At 34.2% G+C, this 26,522-nt stretch overlaps 4 protein-coding genes across 11 annotated transcripts in view; 3 read left to right on the forward strand and 1 right to left on the reverse strand.

The window, feature by feature from the left end:
• LOC143215610 (opioid-binding protein/cell adhesion molecule homolog) overlaps positions 1-26,522 on the reverse strand; it is a 553,686-nt gene that overhangs the window by 192,603 nt on the left and 334,561 nt on the right. The window lies entirely within an intron of this gene.
• LOC143215613 (glutathione S-transferase-like) lies at positions 5,051-7,040 on the forward strand. Its single transcript, XM_076437898.1, has 4 exons — positions 5,051-5,209; positions 5,780-5,916; positions 6,261-6,428; positions 6,494-7,040. Exons 2-4 carry the CDS (start codon positions 5,784-5,786, stop codon positions 6,805-6,807), a joined length of 615 nt encoding a protein of 204 aa, XP_076294013.1. The 5' UTR covers positions 5,051-5,209; positions 5,780-5,783; the 3' UTR covers positions 6,808-7,040.
• On the forward strand, positions 7,679-10,455 carry LOC143215614 (glutathione S-transferase-like). The gene is made up of 4 exons (XM_076437899.1): positions 7,679-7,827; positions 8,766-8,902; positions 9,388-9,555; positions 9,648-10,455. The coding sequence occupies exons 2-4, from the start codon at positions 8,770-8,772 to the stop codon at positions 9,959-9,961; spliced, it is 615 nt and encodes a 204-aa protein (XP_076294014.1). The 5' UTR covers positions 7,679-7,827; positions 8,766-8,769; the 3' UTR covers positions 9,962-10,455.
• LOC143215612 (glutathione S-transferase-like) lies at positions 11,162-13,673 on the forward strand. Of its 2 annotated transcripts, XM_076437897.1 has the most exons (4): positions 11,162-11,289; positions 12,218-12,354; positions 12,840-13,007; positions 13,100-13,671. In XM_076437897.1, the coding sequence occupies exons 2-4, from the start codon at positions 12,222-12,224 to the stop codon at positions 13,411-13,413; spliced, it is 615 nt and encodes a 204-aa protein (XP_076294012.1). In that variant the 5' UTR covers positions 11,162-11,289; positions 12,218-12,221; the 3' UTR covers positions 13,414-13,671. The 2 variants fall into 2 exon arrangements, with proteins under 2 accessions (XP_076294012.1, XP_076294011.1); XM_076437896.1 differs by lacking the exon at positions 11,162-11,289 and having other exon boundaries at positions 12,199-12,354; positions 13,100-13,673.

Raw genomic sequence — 26,522 nt, forward strand, 5'->3', positions numbered from 1 at the left:
TCGAACGTCTCCTAAAACTTGCAAAAATTTTTCTGATAAATGAAACTGCTGTTTTGAGAGTTGAAGCCTCCTCAAAACTTGATGTACGATTTTTTTCTTTGTGCTACAGAATAAAAATGAGGACATGTTCGGTCGTGTCAGGTTCTCATGGTGTAATTTACGCTATTGTAATGCTGATTCAGAGCTTAATAAAACGACTAAAAGAATGTGCACAACAATTTTTCAAATGTAAAAAGTAAGCTTCAATCTTTGGATCCAGTTCCAATCACGAAAAAAAAATTATAATTGATTAATTCTCGATAATCTCTCGAGGAGAGGAAATTTCGTGTTCAGATTTGGATCCGCAGTATTCGGTGGCAAACGACGTTAATAATTTTCGGAAAACGCGGAACGTTAATTATTCGGCGTGAAATCAAACGACTGGATAACTGGTGCCGATAAAGCAACGCTTGGCTACCGTTCCATCTTGGTCGTCTACGGACTGGTTACACCGCGCACCGACGAAATTAAATCACTGCTTTATCTTAACACTCGATAAATTACGCAATTAATTAGCCGAGCAATTAACCCGGAATCAGATGGTGTACGAATTTAGGAGGTTGTAATTCTTAGTCGTGCGTGAGCAGGAACCATAAGGCTGTTCGAGGTGCCTCGAAAAAAAGGCAATTACCTTTCCAGGAACGATGAAGGGGCTTTGCGCTTCGTGCAAGAACGGGTTTATGATCAAGAGGTGTTTTATGGATTGGGTAAAGGGTGGGCTGCTCAACCCTTTCAACGAATACACGGCCATCCAGGGATAAGATTCGAGTACATCGACGAAGATTAACGATCGCGACCACTATTAGAGAGATTACAGTGAATGGTCCTGACTTTCGACGTCGACTTTCGATTTTCACCTCTTTATTAAGATTGAAGTGGTATCTGGGGAACGTGACGACACGGTAAACGAGAACTAATGACTTTAATGATCGTATGCCGTTCAACGGTTTCGCGACTCAGCGTATCATTATAGTGGTACTTTAAGTAGACGAGATTTCGCCCTACAGTTCCCAAATTATGTAAAATAACGTAAAAACCGAATTAACTACCTAACGAGAGATTTGCTCGTTTTTGCTTCGTTTTGGAGAAAATCGAAAAAAAGAAACAAAAGAAGTTTTCATTTTTGTACTTATTTATTTACAGTTTATCTACGTGATCATCTATTTAATGTAGATATTGTTCAAAATGTTGCCTTCTTGCAGCAATGCAAGCATTACATCTAGCACTGACTTGTTAAATTGCAGCTAAACATTGTTCTGGTGATATTTGGTGCACTGCATCCATGATTCGGTCTCTTAATTGCTCTCTTGAATTGATTGGCACCGAATAAACTTTCATAGATGCAGTGCACCAAATATCACCAGAACAATGTTTGGCTGTAAAATGTAAAATGTTTATGTAAAATTTTGTTACATGTTATCTTCCATGGAAACGTAGAAATTTGTTTTAAAAACGAACACACTGAGTATACTTTTTATTAGAAACATTACATTAATAACTGAAAGGTTCATCAGCCGATCAGAATAAGTCCAACGTTTTCTTCTATTTGTTTTGTACTAAACGTTTATGTTCACTGTTTTTACAACAAAGTTGTAAAATCAAAATAAAAAGTTTTTGCATCAATTGAAACAGGATCTAGGTACTTTATATTTTGCACTAATAATTTTAATGCAATCAAAATGATTCTTTCCGCTGTTTTAAATTGCAGCAACCCATTTTTGTCATAACTGCATAAAATCTACCGATTAGTTTTCGAATTCTCTGATTCGTCGCACGCATTCAACGGAGTGTTAAAATATTATGATTGCGTATCCTTCGTGCTTTTTGAACATAGAACTACCCTCCCATCGTTACTCCACAATTTTCAGTGCAAATGGTGCATTTCGCTCCATAATGTTTGGTTTCAGCATTACACATGCGTTTTAGAAAATGAAACGTATAGGTCCATTCAAAATCAATCTTCCGTTACATTTGTGCACTTGAGTGGAATCGATACCAATGTTCATCGGGATTCAACTTGATAAGCTTGTATTAAACGGATTGCTCCTATAATTTCGATTTTATCCATTCAACTTATCCGACATTTTCTGTAAAAGTATTAGTACGATCTGGAACATGTACTGGAAAAATGGAACGTGCATTATTCATACAATTTTCAGTGCTTTGAAGGTGTTTTTCTATACTTTTCAGGAGTATCAAAACCAAAAGTAATTATTTCAATTATTATACGAACATAGACCACAAATAGAATAGAATAGAATAGAATAGACCACAAAGTGAAGAGCGATACTTGAACGGACAACTTGAAAATGATTAAAATTTGAATCATGTATTTCCATTTATTTCTTTAGCGAAATATTCATGTGTTTTCATATAGATTGTATTAAGAACCTTAATTATTCTTCTGCCTCTTGTCATAATTACAAAAATATTCTAAGTGTTTCATTTGGATTATGGCTATCTTCATCTTACACGGGACCACAAATTTTACACTTATTTTAAAGTAAAATCCTGTAAATTTTAACGAGGAAATGCCAAAAAAACTAAGTTTTAACATTAGGAAGTCACTAGTTCAAAAGTTATACGTGTATACATATAGTTGAGCTTCAAGACTTGTGAAGAAGTCGAAACCGCCTTTCAAGATGGTATTAGAAAAACACGTGGTACGGTAAGTACTATAAAAATTTATGCAGAATAGAGAAACGTCGAAATTTGTCGTTCAGTCCAATACATACACATTGAAATACAAAATGAAGACAGATTGAATCTCTATTTTTGTACAATTAAAAAAAGCATTTACAGTTTAACTTTTCTCACATTTCCTGTAAGACAGGACTTGCAAGACGGGGTCTGTAAGAAAATGACATCGCGCAAGTGAAAGACTACGATCGGTGCTGACGCTGACCTACACTGCAAGTGTAACGGATTTATGGTGCGGCTGATGCAGCGGCTGCGATCAGGGAAGGATGGACTGCTGTTACCGCATTTCTTGTAATCATTGTTGGAGTATCGTGAGCCACGGAAACGTCATATATTTTGCATTTTCAATTTCTTGATGTTGAATTATAGTATATATGTTATATACCTAGTGTAATCCATAATTATAACTATAACAGAGGGGGACATGTTGTGACACAACATTTTCTGCGTGGATGGCGGCATAGAGGACATTTCAAGGTCTACTTTCTGTATCGTGAATCGTATGGGAATTGTTTATACGCTTCTTTTCAACAAAAAGGGGCGGAAACTTATTCCCATACCCAATATATAAATTGAGATCTCTTTCTACGAAAGTTAGCACAATGATAACATTTTTGCATAATGTCATGAAATAAGAATTTCCAGAAGATTATTCAGAAACCCTCGATGATTTTTGCTAGTGCAATGTCGTCTACTGTCCGTATTAGTCTTTGTTTTATGATTCGACAAAGAAACGGTTGTACACTAAGAATTCGGAACACAGAACGAATGTATGGAAGTATAATAAGCATGGAAAGAGTCACGTCTCTGTAACATAAATTCTGCCACAATTCCTATTATTTAGGGGCGTACAACCTTTGGAGTCAATAACGAGAGTATACTAGGACAAGATAAGCTGTATTTGTGAGTCGATCTGTCACAATTCAGATCCAACAACTGCTCCTAGATCTTCTGCCATTGATACGAAAAATGTGTACTATAATAATTACATAACAATTACCTTACATACAGGATTCATTACACACAGTCGGAAAGGAGGCAACTCTACATAAAAAAGTAAGCAAAAAATATAGAATTAAATTTTTTATATTAGGTTTTTTGTTTTTGAGGAAAATCGTAGAATCGGTAGGCAGAGCTGCCAGGTGGATAAGCTGTGCTGATAACAACATGACGATACGGGAAACGTTTAATATTGCATGAATAGTCGTATCGATAAACGAAAGAGAAAGAGCCACTTCGATCAATGTAGATCGATATCAGAGGTATACAGGGGAGGGGGGCATGGCTATAATTATCGCTTTGAACGATTCTCTTATTTTTAAAGATTACATGAAAGTTTGAAGAATCTTTATCTGTAAACGATGGATCGTGTGCACATTTGCAGAAATTTATATATATTTAAATACATATATATACATATATAAATTTACATTACATATATAAATGTATATTACATATATAAATTTACATTACATATATATATACATACGTAAAATATATACATATACATATGTAAAATATACATATACATATACAAAATGTGTTTTGTAAACTCATATAAGTTATAGGAGTTGATGAATGGTATAACTTTACGAGTTATAAACGATCATGGCAGTAAGAATTGCAATATTTCACGATTTTCGGCCTATGACTGTCATTTGTACCACTTGTGATCGTTCATCACTCGTAAACCACTACACAAATTTCAACGAAATTTTCAGAATTTATATATAATTTACACGAGTTTACGAAACACTTTTTAAAATTTTCGTTATTAGCCCAGATCAAAAAGATGTAAAAATCAATTTTGGCTATCCTTTTTACAATTCCGACCAAATGCACTTATTCAACATGTTTATTAGACATTATTTACGAAACTAATGTTTCTAGACTTATAGAGAAATTGCAGTACATAGGTTGGTCCATTTATAAAAAAGTAATTGTGATCTAAAGAACGCGTGATCAATAGTCTTCGGATCTTTATGCAAAATAAAAATTTCTTACATAAATTGTAACAAACTGGAGTGAAATAGAAATTTATTATTTTCTTTCCTACTATGTTTGGTAGGTTCAGAATAATATAATAGCAACTTTACATTTTCTAATATTTTTATTAATACTTTAAATGACACCTACTTATTTTTATCATAAATTCATAAAATCCGCAATATAGTGATGAATTATGTGAGTAACTGTACACTTTTCTATTGTGTCTCCCATTGTTTAAGTTTCTAATAATTGAAAATACATCAATTGTCAAATCAAGATTAAATCTCATGACTCTAATTTCATATGTACTTTAATCAGTTGCCTCGGCGCGGCGCGCCATATATAGGTATAGGAGAATCAAGAGATAAGGAGGAGTTAGGGTATATATAAGCTCACAGCAACGAGATCATTTCATTAACTGATAGTGTTCTCGTTGGTCAGAACCAGTGTTCCACGTGTCGACTCCACTAAAAACATAATTGTAAGTGTTCATCCTTCGTTTCGTGTGTCGTTTCTAATCGTTTTCATACATATTTTATGACTAAATCGGTTGTACCCAGGTATCTACTTTGTATTAGTCAGTTTCTCGATAGAACCGGTTATGCTATTTAAACATCACGGTTTCTGAGAAAGATCAAACTGGAAATTAGAATGTTTCGTATAAGATTTCTATTTCGAATGTTACATGCAAGAATCTAGTAATCTAGTTATAGATAGACTGCAGATTTTTATGCAGTTATGAAGAAATTGGCTGGGTGAAATATAAAACAGTAAAAGATTAGAGAAATCTAAGAATATTGTTATGATGTTTTGATTGTAAACAACCGATTAAGGGATGACGTGAATTTTGATTTACCACATGCCGCCCACAATCGTTGCAACATATTTTTATTTTGCATAAAGATCCGCGGTCTACTCATAGAAATTACAACAATAAGTTCAATTAGTTGAGACATTTTGTGTAGTACATAGTAGATGTCAACTACAATATTTATAATGATAGGTATATAGTAATAAATGTTAATTATACATTCAATTGTTTCCATTACAGAAAGATGCCGACTTATAAACTCACCTACTTCCCGATAACGGCTTTAGCCGAACCAATCCGATTTTTACTCAGTTATGGAGGAGCTGAATTCGAGGACCACCGTTTGGACGCGGACGAGTGGCCCAAGCTGAAGTCTGGTAATAATAAGCCATAAGCCTTGCCTAATCAGTTAAATACATAAATTCTATATAATTTATTTTCTCTTTGTTTTCTTTCTAAAACCAATTCTATATACTATTCACTCAAAATTATCCAAATGTTACGAATAGTTGTATATAAAAATGATTCATTTTCTCGAAAATCAATTCTACTATTCACTCAAAATAAAGTGTTACGAATGCAGTGTTGAAAGTGTAGAAGTGTGAAGATTTTTCATTTTAATCCTTGTATTTCATTCTTTTCTGAAATAAATTCTACTGTTCTCTCAAAAGTATCCACGAATAGTTGTGTATTAAAATTTGTTGTTTTTCTATGCTTTCAGAAATGCCATTCGGTCAAGTTCCTGTTCTCGAAATCGACGGCAAGAAAGTGAACCAATCCACAGCTATTTCTCGATATCTGGCAAAGCAGTTTGGTCTTGCCGGAAAGAACGACTGGGAGGCTCTTGAAATCGACATCGCCGTTGACACTATTCACGACGTTCGTCTAAGTAGGCGTCGATTTTATGTTACTGTTCCCTAAATTCTATTCGTTGTTAATCATCTTCTTTTTCAGGAATTGCGGTATATGGTTACGAGACCAACGAAATCACCAAGGCTGAAAAGCTCAACATAATCAAAGACCAGGTGCCGTACTATTTGGAACGTTTGGACGCTCAGGTGAAGAAGAATGGCGGCTACTTCGTGGGAGGTGCTCTGTCCTGGGCTGACTTAACATTTGTCGGTCTTCTTGAGTATTTAAACTACATGATGAAGTACGATATTATTGAGAACTACAAGAATTTGAAACAACTCGAACAAACTGTCCTCAACGTGCCTGCAATTAAGAGTTGGGTTGCGAAACGTCCAAAATCCAAGTGGCCTGCCTAAACAGCAACGCATACTGCGCATCCTCGGTCTCCTTTACCGAGAAAGACATCGAAGATTCTCTGTTTCAAATTTCGACGACTCTACATGTTGCTATACATTAAAAAAAATGTACCTTTAATGGATATTATAGAGGTGCATACGTATAACCATACAAATAGAGTTATTCGAAGTTACAGGCTATGAAAATTGAATTATACTATTGTATTTAAATAAACAGTTTTTTATTATTTACATATGTGGTGTGGATATGTCACTCGAATCCAAAAGATGTTTATTTCATAGATAAGAATCACTGCGCGGGTAAAGGAACCGGATTGATAGTCTACCTTGAAAACATGATGCCAATATATCATGGACATATTCAAAATATTGGTAAAAATTAGACAGCGGATTTTATTCATTTGTGGTGACAATTAGTAGGTGTAATTTAAAACAATAAAAATATTAGAAGAGAATTTAGAGATAGTATTGTATTATTCTCAACCAATAACCGTATTAATTAATATTAAGAAAGGAAATAAATTTCTATTTCACTCCAAATTGTTGTATATACATAAAAGATGTTTATCTGGATAAAGCTTCGCTGTCTAATAAAACTACAAGCCTTGAGATGAAGTGTGTTTCATACACATTTGGAGAGTGCGGCCGAATAATATGTACAAGCGAATAGAGGAAACGATTCTACATGTAGAAATAAATCTAAAAAAGGGAATAACATTTCGAAAACAAAATCGAGTTTAAAGATCCCATTGTCATTCTATTTCATAATTGAAAATATAGCAATTGTGAAATCAAGATTAAATCTGATGACTCTAATTTCGTATTAGTTCATTGAGCTGTCGCGGCGCGCCATGTCTAGCGATATATATATGTATATGTATAGGAGGTCAAGAGATAAGAGGAGTTTGGGCATATACTTGTGTATATAAGCTCACAGCAACGAGATCATTTCATTCACTGTTTGTGTTCTCGTTGGTCAGAACTAGTGTTCCACGTGTCGAGTCCACTAAAAATATAATTGTAAGTGTTCATCCTTCGTTTCGTGTGTCGTTTCTGATCGATTTCATTCATTTTTTATGACTAAACAATTCTTGTTCGACTTTGTCATTATTTACACGTTAGTCAGTTTCTCGTTCGAACCGGTCGGGCTATATAAACATCACGGTTTGTGAGAAAGATCATTCTGGAAATTCGAATGTTTCGTATAATCTCAATTAGTTGAGACATTTTGTGTAGTAGTAGCACCATATATGACTGTACTGCGTGTCCCCAAAATTTTGTACTTCCTTGAAAGAGGTGATTCCAGAAATCATTTGAAGTAACTTCTTCCTGTGCGAAAATGTTCTCTGCTTTGTTGAGGAGTTATTAACAAAAAACGAGGACCAATCAGAGCACTCCTATAACAGATTCTGCTGACGTGGCAACGATCTGATCGGTGCTTGTTATAAATTAATAACTTCTGAACAAAGCCACGGAGAACATTTTCGCAGAGGAAAAAGTTATCCTAAATATCCTCAGTAATCCCCGTAAGGATGTACAACATTTTTGAAACACCTTGTATAGCTAGAAAAAGAAAATATAAGCCATCGGAAACATTTAATGATCTTTGAAGTAATACGTATTTGAAATGATTACTAATAAATGTTAATTATTAGACAGCAGATTTTATGGTTTTATGGCAAAAACGAAAAGACGTAATTTGAAAGAGTAAATTCATTGGAAGAATTAGAAAATACTCTTATATTATTATATTTTCAATCTACTGAACATATTAAGAAAGAAAATAAATGTCCATTTCACTCCAGTTCGTTGCAATTCAGCTGAAAAATTTTTATTTTATATAAAGATCCGCTGTCTATTAATTATAGATAGTCATAAATTGCATACAACTACAATATTTATAATGATAGGTATATAGTAATAAATGTTAATTATACATTCAATTGTTCCCATTACAGAAAGATGCCGACTTATAAACTCACCTACTTCCCGATAACAGCTTTAGCCGAACCAATCCGATTTTTACTCAGTTATGGAGGAGCTGAATTCGAGGACTACCGTTTGGGCGCGGACGAGTGGCCCAAGCTGAAGCATGGTAATAATGAGTAGACTGCGGATTTTTATGCATTTATAAAGAAATTGGCCAGGTGAAAAATATAAACCAGTAAAAAATTAGTGAAATCTAACAATAGTGTTATGTTCTTTTCAGTTTTAAAAACCTATTAGGGAATAAAATGAATTTGTATTTAACTCCTGCTGCTTGCAATCGCCGCTGAACATTTATATTTTGCATAAAGATCCGAAATCTAATAATAAGCCATAAACCTTGCCTAATGAGTTAAATACACAAATTCTAATTCTTGTAATTTATTTTCTCTTTGTTTTCTTTCCGAAATCAATTTTACTGTTCACTCAAAATTATCCAAATGTTACGAATGTAGCGTTGAAAGTGTAGAAGTGTCAAGATTTTTCACTTTAATCATTGTATTTCATTCTTTTCTAAAATAAATTCTACTGTTTACTCAAAATTACCCCGCGAATAGTTGTGTATTAAAATTTGTTGTTTTTCTATGCTTTCAGAAATGCCATTCGGTCAAGTTCCTGTTCTCGAAATCGACGGCAAGAAAGTTAATCAATCCGCAGCTATCTCTCGATACCTGGCAAAGCAGTTTGGTCTTGCCGGAAAGAACGACTGGGAGGCTCTCGAAATCGACATCGCCGTTGACACTATTCACGACGTTCGTCTAAGTAGGCGTCGATTTTATATTACTGTTCTCTTAAAATTCTATTTGTTGCTTTTATTTGTCAATATTTTTCTGACTAATGATCTTCTTTTTCAGAACTTGCAGCATACCATAACGAGACCAACGAAGTTGCCAAGGCTGAAAAACTCAATGTAGTCAAAGACCAAGTGTCGTACTATTTGGAACGTTTGGACTCTCAGGTGAAGAAAAATGGCGGCTACTTCGTAGGAGGTGCTCTGTCCTGGGCTGACTTAACATTTGTCGGTCTTCTTGAGGCTTTTAACTACGTGATGAAGTCCGATATTATTGAGAACTACAAGAATTTGAAGCAACTCGAACAAACTGTCCTCAACGTGCCTGCAATTAAGAGTTGGGTCGCGAAACGTCCAAAATCCAAGTGGCCTGCCTAAACAGCAGCGCATACTTTTAATTGCATGTTTATCAACATCCTCCTCCTCCTTCTCCTTTACCGAGGAAGACATCGGAGATACTCTGTTACAAATTTCGACGACTCTACATGTTACTATACTTAAAAAAAGTGTACCTTTAGTGGATATTTATAAAGGTGCATACGTATAACCATACAGATAGAGTTCTCCGAAGTTACAGACTATTAAACTTATATTGTACTTTTATATTTAAATGAACAGTTTTTTATTATTTACATATGTGGTGTGGTTATGTCACTCGAATCCAAAAGATGTTTATTTCATAGATAAGAATCACTGCGCGGGTAAAGGAACCGGATTGATAGTCTACCTTGAAAACATGATGCCAATATATCATGGACATATTCAAAATATTGGTAAAAATTAGACAGCGGATTTTATTCATTTGTGGTGACAATTAGTAGGTGTAATTTAAAACAATAAAAATATTAGAAGAGAATTTAGAGCTAGTATTATATTATTCTCAACCAATAACCATATTAATTAATATTGTGTCTAAGGCAGGGCCCGCTAGATAGCCTTACTGATGAGTCCTCTAGCGGGTCTAGGACGAAACACTCCACCTTTGTTTTCCTCCGATAGAATAGCACCTGGCATCTTTGCAGAGTCAAATCCGAATCGGAAACGTTATCTGGTTCAGACCCGAATCATAACGTTTCATGCCTCACTCAGCTATATTTATTTAATGTAGAAATTGATCGAAACTGTACGGTGTGAAAATAATTACTATTTCCAAAAAAGGACGATCGTGAAAAATACCTCCTTTATCATATTAATTAATATTAAGAAAGGAAATATATTTCACTCCAAATTGTTGTATATACATAAAAGATGTTTATCTGGATAAAGCTTCGCTGTCTAATAAAACTACAAGCCTTGAGATGAAGTGTGTTTCATACACATTTGGAGAGTGCGGCCGAGTAATATGTACAAGCGAATAGAGGAAACGATTCTACATGTAGAAATAAATCGAAAAAAGGGAATAACATTTCGAAAACAAAATCGACTTTAAAGATCCCATTGTCATCCAATTTCATAATTGAAAATATAGCAATTGTGAAATCAAGATTAAATCTGATGACTCTAATTTCATATTAGTTCATTGAGCTGTCGCGGCGAGCTATGTCTAGCGAGATATATGTATATATATAGGAGGTCAAGAGATAAGAGGAGTTTGGGCATATACTTGTGTATATAAGCTCACAGCAACGAGATCAATTCATTCACTGTTTGTGTTCTCGTTGGTCAGAACTAGTGTTCCACGTGTCGAGTCCACTAAAAATATAATTGTAAGTGTTCATCCTTCGTTTCGTGTGTCGTTTCAGATCGATTTCATTCATTTTTTATGACTAAACAATTCCTGTTCGACTTTGTCATTATTTACACGTTAGTCAGTTTCTCGTTCGAACCGGTTTGGCTATATAAACATCACGGTTTGTGAGAAAGATCATTCTGGAAATTCGAATGTTTCGTATAATCTCAATTAGTTGAGACATTTTGTGTAGTAGTAGCACCATATGACTGTACTGCGTGTCCCCAAAATTTTGTACTTCCTTGAAAGAGGTGATTCCAGAAATCATTTGGAGTAACTTCTTCCTGTGCGAAAATGTTCTCTGCTTTGTTGAGGAGTTATTAACAAAAAACGAGGACCAATCAGAGCACTCCTGTAACAGATTCTGCTAACGTGGCAACGATCTGATCGGTGCTTGTTTTAAATTAATAACTTCTGAACAAAGCCAGGGAGAACATTTTCGCAGAGGAAAAAGTTATCCTAAATATCCTCAGTAATCCCCGTAAGGATGTACAACATTTTTGAAACACCTTGTATAGCTAGAAAAAGAAAATATAAGCCATCGGAAACATTTAATGATCTTTGAAGTAACACGTATTTGAAATGATTACTAATAAATGTTAATTATTAGACAGCAGATTTTATGCATTTATGGCAAAAACGAAAAGACGTAATTTGAAAGAGTAAATTCATTGGAAGAATTAGAAAATACTCTTATATTATTATATTTTCAATCTACTGAACATATTAAGAAAGAAAATAAATGTCTATTTCACTCCACTTCGTTGCAATTTAGCTGAAAAATTTTTATTTTATATAAAGATCCGCTGTCTATTAATTATATATAAATTGCATACAACTACAATATTTATAATGATAGGAATAGATATAAATGTTAATTATACATTCAATTGTTCCCATTACAGAAAGATGCCGACATATAAACTCACCTACTTCCCGATAACGGCTTTAGCCGAACCAATCCGATTTTTACTCAGTTATGGAGGAGCTGAATTCGAGGACTACCGTTTGGGCGCGGACGAGTGGCCCAAGCTGAAGCATGGTAATAATGAGTAGACTGCGGATTTTTATGCATTTATAAAGAAATTGGCCAGGTGAAAAATATAAACCAGTAAAAAATTAGTGAAATCTAACAATAGTGTTATGTTCTTTTCAGTTTTAGAAACCTATTAGGGAATGAAATGAATTTGTATTTAACTCCTGCTGCCCGCAATCGCCGCTGAACATTTATATTTTGCATAAAGATCCGAAATCTAATAATAAGCCATAAACCTTGCCTAATGAGTTAAATACACGAATTCTAATTCTTGTAATTCATTTTCTCTTTGTTTTCTTTCCAAAATCAATTCTACTATTCACTCAAAGTTATCCAAGTGTTACGAATGTAGCGTAGAAAGTGTAGAAGTGTCAAGATTTTTCATTTTAATAATTGTATTTCATTCTTTTCTAAAATAAATTCTACTGTTTACTCAAAATTACCCCGCGAATAGTTGTGTATTAAAATTTGTTGTTTTTCTATGCTTTCAGAAATGCCATTCGGTCAAGTTCCTGTTCTCGAAATCGACGGCAAGAAAGTTAATCAATCCGCAGCTATCTCTCGATACCTGGCAAAGCAGTTTGGTCTTGCCGGAAAGAACGACTGGGAGGCACTCGAAATCGACATCGCCGTTGACACTATTGACGACGTTCATCACAGTAGGCGTCGATTTTATATTACTGTTCTCTTAAAATTCTATTCGTTGCTTTTATTTGTCAATATTTTTCTGACTAATGATCTTCTTTTTCAGAACTTGCAGCATACCAGCACGAGACCAACGAAGTTGCCAAGGCTGAAAAACTCAATGTAGTCAAAGACCAGGTGCCGTACTATTTGGAACGTTTGGACGCTCAGGTGAAGAAGAATGGCGGCTACTTCGTGGGAGGTGCTCTGTCCTGGGCAGACTTAACATTTGTCGGTCTTCTGGAGGCTTTTAACTACGCGATGAAGTCCGATATTATTGAGAACTATAAGAATTTGAAGCAACTCGAACAAACTGTCCTCAACGTGCCTGCAATTAAGAGTTGGGTCGCAAAACGTCCAAAATCCGAGTGGCCTGCCTAAACAGCGCATACTTTCAATTGCATGTTGATCAACATCCTCCTTCCCCTCCTCATTTGCCGAGGAAGACATCGGAGATACTCTGTTTCAAATTTCGACGACTCTACATGTTGCTATACTTCAAAAAAGTGTACCTTTAGTGGATATTTATAGAGGTGCATACGTATAACCATACAAATAGAATTCTCCGAAGTTACAGACTATTAAACTTACATTGTACTTTTGTATTTAAATAAACAGTTATTTATTATTTATATATATGGTGTGGTTTATGTCACTCGAATCCAAAATCCAATTTTAAAAATGTTATGCGATTTTTAAGAATGTCCATTTAATATTATCCCCGACTGTATATTAAACTGGAAACCTATCTTTAGATGACTACCTGTTTCGAATTTGATTGCATATTATTATCGACATTTTGCTGCATTAAATGTTATATGTAATCATCGGAATAAAGGAATTAATCCGCGATTAGTATTGTATCGATACTCGAAGGTATAATAGTTGTGTTATTGAAATAAAGCTAATCTTATCAGAAATGTTTTCCATAAAAGCATCATCCAACATTTGTTGCTATAGTGATACTCGAAGATAGAACAACGGTAATTAAAATAAACCGAGTACTATCAGAAATCTTTTGCACACAATCATCTAATATTCGTCGTTATATCTAGTGAATCGTAACATTGCATAATATACAGTAAATTTACAATGACTCAGTCAGTTGAACGAGTGACTACACAGTTTGTTTTATCGTCTTGCTTATCGACTTTGTAAACACGATACAGATTATCCGTTTGTAGATATTGTACTTTTTCTGTCGGGTCAACATATTGATAAATAATCGTAATAACGTTAATAATGTGTCGATACAATTGTGCAACACGTTCCAAAAATGACTTAGCGAATTTCGTAATGGCGAACCCTATTAGGTGGCAACTCTTACAATTACGTCAGGGATTCTCAATAAGATCTATGTTGTATCAACATATTTAATCATTTTTAACATTTTTCATTATATTTTTTACGCGATTTTTTCACGCCGTCCCCTAAAATTGTTTCCCGAGTAAGAAAATAATTCTTAGAAAATATGAAGTTAATCCGAAAAGAGGAAGACGCGGCACAATCACGTAAATGTTGCGATAAATATGAAATTTCATATGAATGGTAATATATGAAGGAAAGTCTTGGGCACAAATATATTGTATGCATTATTAAATAAGTTGGTGTCTAATCAATTACTAAACATCTAAGTATTGTATGATGTATTATATCAATTAAGTTTATATTCATACAAAGAAAGAAATTAATATAGAATGGAATTATTTTAGGTAGGAAGAAATGTTTAATTTTCGAGTTAAATCAGCCCCGAGTGCAAAGGGTTAAATTTCGAATTTTTAAACGAAACAGTACATTAACTCGAAGAATAGGGAACGCAAAAAAAATTGTGAGAAATAATTCATTACGATTTTTCAAGATTCTCACAGTTTACATTTATAGATGCTTGGCCCTTGGCAATAAAGCCATTGTAAAATGGAACAATAGATCCATTCCGAAGTTATCTCAGGCTGTTCCTGCGGGTAGTTTCTGCAGACGCATATTTTACAACCCCTCCCATCCCTCGTTTGCATCATCTCATGTTAGATTTCCGTCCATTGAAATCGCGATCGATTATTAATAGCTGCATTTCTATTCTTCATCGAAATTCTTCGATGTATACGAATCTTCAACTGTGAATCGAAAATCCTGACCGACTTTCAGAATTATGGACTGCCATTGTTGCTGTTTCACCATTATAATCAATTTACTGTTCTCCATTTAAATTACAATATATGTATAATATTTATTTAAATTATAGATTATAATAATCGTATGTATTACATATACGTTATTGTTGCGGATAGACTACCATTTTTTTTTTGAGTTAGCAATTTTTACTATCATCAGTATTAGTAAACTGCAGATTTTTGCACTCATGGCAAATATATGTAGATTAAATGCAAAACAATTGCATAAACAAACATTTATTTAGTTATTATTTGTTTATATTATTCTAGAATACAATATTATATACCTACTTGAGTATAGTACAATATACATAACAAAATATAAAATAATATACAACATTATACATACATGTGTAATATACTATAATATACTAGAAAAGAATATAATTGTATAGTATATAGAATGTAGTACAATACAGCATAATAAAAACTAACTAAATATAAATAAGTGAACATTTAAAGAATTTAAAAATACGATTGTACAGTATCATCTTCAATTCACTAAGCTTATAAAGAAAATACACTAAATATATGTACTTATTGTTACATTTAGCTTCTGAACTTGCAATGAACTTACAACTTGTTAGACCATTTTCATTTTGCATAAACATCCGCAGTTTAATTATTAATATCATTCAAACTATTTATTCATTAATGATGTACTTTCAAGTATCAATTTGTTGCATGAGAAAAAAGTTTCATTCATAACGGACAAAATAAAAATTTTGGACTTTTGACCAACTTTTCGAGACGAATGCCCCACTGTGCATCTTGAGATTTTTATACGACACAATATTGCGTAGCGTCGCGGGGAAAGTTAATTTCGATTCACGTAACATTTAGATTACCTCGATCGGAAAAGCTTAAGCTTCTCTTCCCACGATGTGCTGTTCGGCGAATATGGGTCATTTGCCGCTGAAATGCATTACGCGTCAAAGGAAAGCGAGGTTCGCTCGGCCCAGCGAGTACATGTTTAGGAACCAAGCAGTTTGATGACCCCTACATGTTCGCCGAACCACGCTCAGTAGAAACGACCATCGAGTTTCATCGACCATCAAAAAATTGACGATCCTGTACGTTCAACGAACAATGCATCATGGAAACGGAATTTTATATCAGACGTTCCAACAGAAACATTTATTTTAAGAGACGCATCAACTGGACGTCGTAATATTTCAAGTTGCAATAAATGGAAATATTATTCGTACTACTGAGAGAGGACAGATATGGCTCAGAATTCTGCTTTAATCAATGCTGTAACCCAGGCATGTCAAACTCTTTCACCACGAAGGGCCTCATTAAGTATTATAAATTAATTCGAGTGCTGCAATTAAAACAGGGCTGCTCTTTACTTTACCGAACTAAAAATTAGTACCTTTCTCCTACGAATTCTGATATATTTGGTATGTAATCCAGTAAATTTGTACCCGGCGCGGATGCAGATCGAAGTTTCGATCCTCTAGGATCAATAGTTGAGGAGCTATGGTCGCTTAAAGTTGAGCATTTTTGACAGATAAGGGCGCCGCCATATTGGTGGCATGTCACTAGAAGATATAACGACGAACAATATCTTTATGTAGAAATTGTATTGTACAATGATTGATTTATTGCATTTGAAGTATTAGATAATCCGCAATAATACATATTCTCAGAACCATTCAATTTTAATTATCCGCTGTTTACAGCGGAATGCTTTTTCAAAACTTACTGTTTTCTTATTTGAATGTTTACGCTTTTCTATTAAATATGGCTGGGTGCTTCTTTCTTTAGCACAGTAGTGTACATATAAAAAATAACCAATATTCAACGAAAGTGTCGAATGCAGAAGTTTATCAGTTTAATTCTACTAGAACAATAGAAGTTTAACAATAGGATAGAGGAGAATAGAATAATAGAATAGAATAGAACAATAGAATTGTACTAAAATAGAAGAATACGACCAAAAGACCATTGCACTTTTTCTTACCTTCTTCAAAAAAGTAGTCCTATACCACAAAATTTAATTATATCCACACTCATGTATTATTGCGCTAGCAAAACATTGTACTTATAATTGTATAAGTCGCTAATGTCCTCGCGATGTTAATGCGACCTTTATAAATAAATAATATAAAATTTAATATCGAAGGGCTTCAAATATAAAACAATGAAAGAATACAGAAATATTACAGGGGAAACTGTAAGAAAAGTGAATCTGAAAACAGGTTGCACTTGTCATAAATATTAATTCTTTGAAGTCTAAAGCGACACGTTAAACCAAAACCGAAGATCCAATTGTCGAAGAATTATCGAGCTTAGTTTCACCTAAGTAATTATGCTAGAACCAATGGAGCGGAGTATATCATGAGAGTGTAAACGTAGCGGGACTGGATTATCCAGTTCCTGGTATTTTCTGGATCGCCTCGTTAGCGGGGTTTTGCGAATACTGTGTTGAATTTTCCTGTCTAATATTTCGCGGTGATAGCCCTCGTACACTTGGAGCTCGAATTTCGCGACTTCGCGTTCGAGTTTTAGCGGAGGAGATCTCGAATGGTGAATTTTGTCCGCAGTGGACGACGACCACAAGGCTGAGCGTAACAGACCATTGCGCTGTCGTCCGCTGGTACCGGAAACTTGGAGGCATAATCGACCTGCACACAAGGCTGTCCGCTCTATTGTTCGACTCTAAGTGTTCCTGACATAAATCGCGCCCAAGGGTTTCTTAAATATACGCTGTTTTATCCACGGAGCGCTTAACAATGCTTGATTCCAGCTTTCGCTAATTTACCTAAATTTATGATAGACCTCTCAAAGGGGACGTGCCACACTCCTACGCTCTCCGTTCTACTTACTATCATTCAGACAAGTTGTCTTTCGTTTTCAAACAAATTGTAAGGTGAAGTGGAGTAAGTGCGCACTAGTTTTCGTAAAGTTGGACTTTAAACTGACGTATTTTCAGTCTGGTATGTAAAAACTTAACGTTCTTGGTACATATCAAACTCTTGCCACAGTTATTACTAGACTGCGGATTTGATGCATTTATGACAATAATCAGGAGGTGTAATTTAAAATAGCAAAAATATTAGGAAAATTTAAACATATTATTATATTATTTTCTACCTACTAAAAAAACATGATAGGGAAGAAAATAATTTTCTATTTCACTCCATTTTGTTGCAATTCAGGTAAGAAATTTTTATTTTGCATAAAAATCCGCAGTCTAGTTATTACCGATGAATTAATATTATGTAGGATGCTAATTTTGCTTGAAAATTATCGTTTTGATAGGATATTGTACAAAGTGTCAACTACTATGCACTTGCCCCGAAAATGGGGCAAAAGCATCTGTGAGAGTTAAAAATGCTTTCAAACCTTGTTTCAAGTGCTACGGGGCAAGAAAAGAATGATTATCAAGCCTGCCTTTAAAATGCTTCTTATTGCATTAAATTATATTGTTTAGTTTTATAGTTATCCATTTTTAAACAAACAAGTACTTTCATGTTGAAATATGAAAGGACATGTGGCGATGAAAAAATAGTGTCGGTCAAATCATGTCGATGAAGACGTTTGTAGATGATTTGTATTATTAAGTTCTTCTAATGGTTTTACGTAAAAAATATACAATATTCTCACCTCCGCAGCGTGTTTAGAAGCAAAATGTAAACAAACGCCGTGCCGGGACAGGTTTAACGTTGCTGCGGAGCGTGCAGCAATACGAAAAATTCAATACTGTATAAGCAATAAACATAGATTACACTATGTAGATAAATTTAGCATAGCAGAATATACATTTTCTGCACAAATATGAAATATAGAATATTTTTATTCGGAATGTCCAGAATTAATTCCACCAGTGTATGTCTGAAATAAAATGGGCCGTTTACCATTTCACATAGTATTTTATCTGTATACGCACTATAGCTTCAGGACTCGACAGAGGCTCTACGTCTGACCGACTTTCGTTCTGATCCAAGTTTGCGATTTGTGGACGGTCGTGGACGAGCTAAGGCATATTCGACGAATTTATTCGAATAAAAGTTGAAAAGGTTATTGTATTCGGATATTCAAGGATCAGTCTCGTCGGAGCCGGTAGCCTATAGCATTCGCTGCGCTTCACATTGTTCTAGAACCGCCTCCGGAGAGGATGACAAAAGTTAACGTTATAGATAGCCCGGTTAAGGTTCTTGCTATCGGCGCGATCGGCGCCCATAAAATCGCATTACAGTTGAATTTTGTCGCAGTGCATCTCTCCTGATAACGCAACAACGCCGGAAATCTGTTCTATAGGGTGTCCGGAATGCAGGGTATTTCAGCTAACTCAATTATCTTGAATAAATACTAAACTACTCACTCTATGAACATTTAAAATTTTCAAATTTAAAATATTTAAATAGCTTCGAGGGTACTTCGTGTGTTTTTCTGGGTGAAGGCATTTATTCAATTTCTTTAAAGGGCATTTTAAGATCCTCGCAGTTTCAAAATTTTCAGTATGTGTATATACCTAACATAGATCTACAAAACATATATTTTAAATTTTTATTAAGAGCCCAAATAAAAAAGTTTTAAAAAATACCATTTTTATTTTTGCATGTAACCTTGTAAATTATAATTATTTCGAACATTTTTTTTTTGCACAGCATTTCGTAAACCAAACTTCTAATTGATTACAAAAAATCAGGTCGCGTTTGGTACAATTATAAAAAGATCATTCTATTTTAAAGGGCGTACGTCTACTTTTTACACTCACTTGTATATTCTCCTCGAAACGTTTACTGATTTTCTGAATCGCTGCTAGTACGTAAATTAAAAAATTTATCGCGCCGGCAGTGCTAGTATTGAAACCGTGTTTAAGGTAATTGATTTTGTGACATACATAGGACGGAACGTGCCAGCGGTACGTGTTTATGGGAGCGAGGGTGACCAATACCAAGACCAGAGCCACTTTTATCTGAGATATATTACAAATTGGATCGTAGATGTCTCTTGCTTTCCACCTACCATAAGTCAATGGTGTTATCTGAAGGAAATTCATGATATACGACATGTCACCCACACATCTGTTATATCGAATTTCTTGATATCTTTTAACTACCAATTTCCTTATGGATGTATTAAACAATATTAAATTTTCTATAAAATTAATTTTCATATTATTGTTTTTATTAAAACAATTTTAATAAAATCGTTAAAACAATTTTAATAAATCCGTTAAAACAATTTTAATAAAATTGTTTTTTATGTGACTTATAGCACTTTAAAAACATAGGTTTAAATCCTGTCTTTCTTTCTTTACAACCTAATATAACTAGACTCCGGATGTTTATGCAAAATAAAAAGTTTGTGCATCGATTGCAAGATGCAGGAACTAAATATAAACTTATATTGTTCATTAATAATTTTAATGTGGTGAGAACATTATACATGTGTATGTTCTCTTAATACTCTTAAAGTCTTTTAATATTTTCACTGATTTAAATTGCACCCGCTCATTTTTGTCATAAACGCATTAAATCCGGAGTCTAATTATAACATTCATATTTGTTAGACTGTTAAAATCTTCATGACGAGTCTGACTCGTTAAAATACGGCAAGGGGTTAATCCATTGGAGTAATTCTAATCAAAAGTTGGAAATATAGTGGCTTCTTAACCGCATTAAATTGTTTTTAATCAATCTGTAAAGCTTTTGTTGTCATCATGTAGTCTCCTCGCTAGAATTTAACATTCAAGTACACGCCATCTATACGGATTTCAGAAAAGCTTTCAACGTAACTGATCACTAGATTTTGGATGCAAAGCTTTCAGCAATTGGATGTAGTGGAAACTTACTATCCTGGATTAGGAGCTATGAATCTTAATCACTTCTAAGTTGCTCGTACGCCCCGGGACATTTTCCTAATTAATTGCAATACCACGAAGAGTTTCGAAACAATTGATTCACAAGGTATGTATTAATATTTCTGGGAGAGATCACCTTTATTCTTAGAAATTTTGTACACAAAATTATGCATACATTATACATGCACAATTATAAATAAAGTTCTAAACAAAGAAGACAAGTTATACATAAATTGATAAAGCAGTACGAATTGAAAGTTGTTGATGAACGTTTTTATTTATGTACCTACATAATTCAATGCATGAAAATATTCTTTATATTTTTGATAATATTTATATTTATAATTTAAGTTGACGTAAATTAAGAACTGGATAGAAATAAAATAAAAAAATAATTATTTAAATAAAAATAAATTTTTAAAAATTACCACGGTTTTAAAACGGACTGAAAAGTATACAATAATTTTTCCTAGCCCCATACAGATTCTAGATAACACTGAACCGTAAAATACATACCTTATTTTATACAGCACTGAAAAATTTCCTGCCTAGCGGTAGAAGTATGGCAAAGGAATCTGTTCCAAATAAGGAAAAGTGAGTTGTTTTATGCTGCTTACTTATTTATTAAAAAGTGTTTACCCCCTCCAGTGCTAATTAACATGGCCAAAGCGTACAGCCTGAAAGGAAATTACGAAACTGCTTGATTCTAAAGTACAAAGTTTCTGCGGCATTGAGCAGAACTGAAAACCATTTCAGTAATTAATTAAGAGATTAACAATAGTGCACTCTGCATTATTTCTCATCTACGTTCGTGTCACTCGGAATTCTTTTCGCAAGATATTCTGAACTTGTTGTATTATACTGTTTAAAAGATTTCAAATATTTTCTAATTTTTCATGAACTACATATTCTAATTCATCACAAAAATTGTAATTCATTTGCTGAGTGAAATGACATAGAAGTATCGTACAGAATTTCATTCTGTGTTTTGCTTGAATACGAAAGTTTCGCAAAAACCATTTGCAAACTGGTTGTATTATAAAGGTTGAAAAACTGTGCACCAAGACACTGATTAATTGGATGCAATCACTATAAAAGGTCTTCATACAATACAAAAAGTATTTAAACACATTTTCGATTCGTGATGACCTATTTTTATTCAAAAATGTTCAAGCAAACAATGTTTCCCTCAAACAAATTCAAACGCCCTCGAAAACTTTAAAAATTTGTTCTCGTAAATAAATGGGAACAGCTATGTAGTTTGAAAAATAAAACTTCTATAGATTTGAAGATTTAAGCCACCTCTTTACAACAAAAATTAAATTCTTAAAAATTGATGTACGATTTCATTTAGAATAAAAACGAAATTTTAATTTCGTCCCATTGGCTCAAATAAAGTAGATAAATTTATTTTCAAAATTGCAATAAATGAGGGCATATTTTCTCTTGGGTCGCGATGAAAACGAAAATGATTTTTTGCTCAAGTTACTCGTTCACTTTGTTTTCCCAATGATACATACATCGCGAATACACGTGCTGCATCTGGTCCATTTCTCATGCGTCAAAACTGTTTATGGTTGACGCGTGCACCTCTCGTCGACAGTTTTCCAATGGATCCGTGATGGATGCACATTTCCGGCTTTTTTCTCTATCCCCCCACCGTGGGATCGTCAAGTAAATTGAACAATGATCGATTACACGATATGAAAAATGAAGGTTCGATCGACTAATTATCAATACGTAGAAACGAAGTCCGAGCCAATAACGTATGTTACATTCGAACAGCGAAAAAACAATATCGACACGCCGTGGCCCCCCTAGAAAAAATGGGAAAATAATTGTTTACTTCCGAGGAAATTGTGTTAACTCGAAAAGGAGAGTTAATAAATCTGTCAGTGGTAGAGAAAAATTCGTTTCCATAATATCGTTGTCAACAAGTTTACCTGTGCATTGTATGCTACTGGTTTTATATTAGATGGGGTTGATGGAAAGTTTATTTCGTTAATATAAAAATCTAAACTTAATAAATATGTATAGCAGAATAAATTACCTGAATATGTTTTAATAAAATGATGTTAATTATAATTGCTTAAAAATACGGCTATGTACTATCTAGTGCCACGGAATAAAGTAGAACGAACTTTTCACTCAAACCAATATTTCAGCACTTCCTTCCATACGTATTTCCATGTATCATGGGCTTCCTGTGAAGATATAATGTTGCAAATTATAAATTTTTGCCAGTTCCTGTGATATTACAGTACTTTTTCAGTCTTCAGTAATGGATCCCAAATTTTCTCACACTTTTTAAATTAATGAGAAAATAGGTGTCCTATTTTTTTATTAATGTGAATATGAAGTAATAAAATGCACACAACGTTAATCAATTAAAAATGAATTAAAAGGCACCTTGAAGAAGCTAAACCTTAAAGAACAAATTCATTCATTCATCCAAGTTTTAATGAAGAATATCAAGTTTTCAAACGAGTCCAGTAAGGTCGTTGCATGATTTTTCATTACGAAGTCACAACAGTTTAAATATCAGCAATTTTTGGCGAAAATTACGTGTTCCCTTAATTTTGCACAGTGTCGTTATAATAAAAGGAAGCTGAATAGAAAAGAAGGCCTGCCTGAGTCAATAGGTTTTTCGTTTAATATAATTCACCGCGTGCAATTACGGCGAATAATGGGTCGTGGCATGACAGAAAGCGAATCCGTGTACAGTTTTTTCCCGAGCAGCGATGTCTGCAGGAAGGAGACAGACAATTCGATATTCGTAGTGATTTCGTTTCCGTATCCAATAATTTGGACTGTCACACGCGAACAAAACAAGGTACATTAAGAAGAAAGATAGTATTTGTCAGAGCGTATATAGATACCCATGGAAATTACGTTGCGTTATATATTGTTTCAATGCCGTGTTAAATTTTATGATTATAAGCTACGATATATCAATTATGACAGGTCAAATTCACTTATTCAGCACATATGCCATTGGGAAAGGGTTTAATCCGAGGTTGGCTGGGAATTGAAAAAAGTTATACAGGAAACAGTTGAACTTTGTCGAATGTACTTTCCCCAAAATGAAACGACGCATCTGAGAACTGGAAATGCAAAGAAAATACTTCAGTGAACCGATGAAGCGGGAACTTCTGTCAATAGACGCGCGTAGAGGAGATATGTATAATTTTAAGGTCATTCACTTTTTTTAAATGCAAACATAGATCTTTCTATGGACCACTTAATGCATTTTGATATTCTTTACCAGAAAGTGTTAACCTACTCTTTTTTTATGGGGAAAAATAATTTTTTTAAAAGATGTGAGAGGTTCAATGTGGCGATCATTTGCATCATTATTAGACAGATTGACAATTTTGTTTGCTTCACCAAAGAAAATGTATTCTTATTGAATTGTACAAATTTATTCATGGCTTAACATTTATCTTTACGTATTTTAATTTCATTGGAAAAATATACCGCAGTAAAGCGTACACCCGTAGTGATATAGGTACATTTAGTGTATACGTTAATTCTAACCTCGCTGCGCTATCACTTTATTAACATTGAATAATTTTTCACGGCTTAATCAACGGAAATTGTGAACACTGAACTGGAATAGAATGACCACAGGCCAGCAGTTGGGTTTCCGAGGTTTCGTGGGAACGGGATTAAACGATTTTTGACCGAAATCAGTAGAAACTAGTTTGACAAGCAATTCTAACGCTTGGGTCTACCTTGTCCCCGATGGTTTGCGCATACCTATTCCGAGAATAATTCGAAGTTTCGTCGCGGAAAATGTATACACACAAAGCAACTGAAATTACCTCGTTGTCTCAGCTTGCAGCTGCGAATGCAATTTACAAATACTAATGACGACGGCATGATTTATGTCGAGGTACTTTCACAGTCAGGAACACCGCGCGTTTTCAACGGTGCGAAATTTAGAATGTTCTCGTTTCTGGACCTCCGCGTGGAATTATACCTGTCTGATTAATGGAGAAGGCTGCCCCTTGGTGGTATTTTAATTTAGGGCTGTTATTACGTTTTCGTCAGTACAAACTCCCGTGTTCGCGGGACATTATCGCCTCTTTTCGTCGAGGAGTAATTAAAATATCATCCGTTTTCACGCTGCGAAAGCTTCGCTGATTAATCTGAACGACCGAACATTTTCTAAAGGGTACTGCTTCCACAAGATTCGGCGCGGCCACTGAACGACCTCCATTTACTTCCATTCGGTTTATTTCTTATTATCACACTGGGAATTCATGTTTTTACAGGTTAATTAAAGATCAAAAGGGAACCCCTACTATGCGAATGGATGTTTTCGCAGGGCACAGATGGCATTTTAAGTACAGCTTAGTGCAAATTCTCATTTTACTACATTTCACTTGCAGTTGCTTTATGTACAAAGATCCTCAGTTCGGTCACCTCTTTTTCATTTCCAGAGGTTATTTAACCCTTTCACTCGGAGCTATTTCTACTCGAAAATTAAACATTTCTTCCGAACTAGAATATTTCCATTCCCTACGATTTTTAACATTCTACGCATACGAAATCGGCATAATAGCTCATACCGGATGTTTGCATTGATTGCAAGACACAGGAGCCAAATAAAGATTTCATTCTTCTTTTGATGATCTTGTCAAGGTGAAACTAGTACACTGGTGGCCTTAAATCTTTTCAATACCTCTTTTTAATACCTTTAATCATATATCAATTTTTAAGGATTCATTGTAAAGCGGAGGCTCCGGTCTTCAAACCAGTGGGATGATACATTCACAAAACAAAATGTTTCAATGTTTTTACAAAGGTTTCAATTTCTACTAATTTTGTGGAAGAATGGGTCTTCAGTTTCTCTCATCTATTACATTATGTAAAAGTATGTAGAGGAACACGAATAGAGCGAAAATAGAATCTTCAAGCTTCAGAATGAGTCCAAGTTTATTGCTGTACTAAATTGACTATCGTCAATTTCTCGAAAATCAGAAATTTTGTAGTCAAATACTTTTCAGATCCACTGTATCTATATTTATGTTGCAAACAGACACGATGTAGATTTTTCGATTACATCATCCGTTCATCGATTGCATCAAAGTGCTCGTTTTTCGATCACTTGAATGTCAAAAGCTGGTGACGAATATTACCGATATACAATAATACAAGGTATCGTTTTAAAAATCAACATTCAAATAGTCGCCTAGTGAAGCACGGTGTAAAATGAACGTTTCTCGCCAGCGTATCGAATTTAACAGAAAAAATATCGCCGTGACATTTATCATAAATATTTGTATTTGCAAGCGCGCGCGAAGTTAAATTTTGAAAGCTTCAATAATTTGAAGCTTCGGTGATTTTACGTACACCATTGAAAATTTACGTGTATGCACTGTATATTTTGTAAAAATTGCGTTCTCGCAGAAGTTCAACAGTTTGAGTAAATATTGATTTTTCTGAAATGGAAAAAACGGATTCAGTTAAAAAGGAAAACCAGGTAACGCATGGTAAAAATT

The sequence above is a fragment of the Lasioglossum baleicum genome, chromosome 14, assembly GCF_051020765.1.
Source record: "Lasioglossum baleicum chromosome 14, iyLasBale1, whole genome shotgun sequence".
Classification (NCBI taxonomy): domain Eukaryota; kingdom Metazoa; phylum Arthropoda; class Insecta; order Hymenoptera; family Halictidae; genus Lasioglossum; species Lasioglossum baleicum.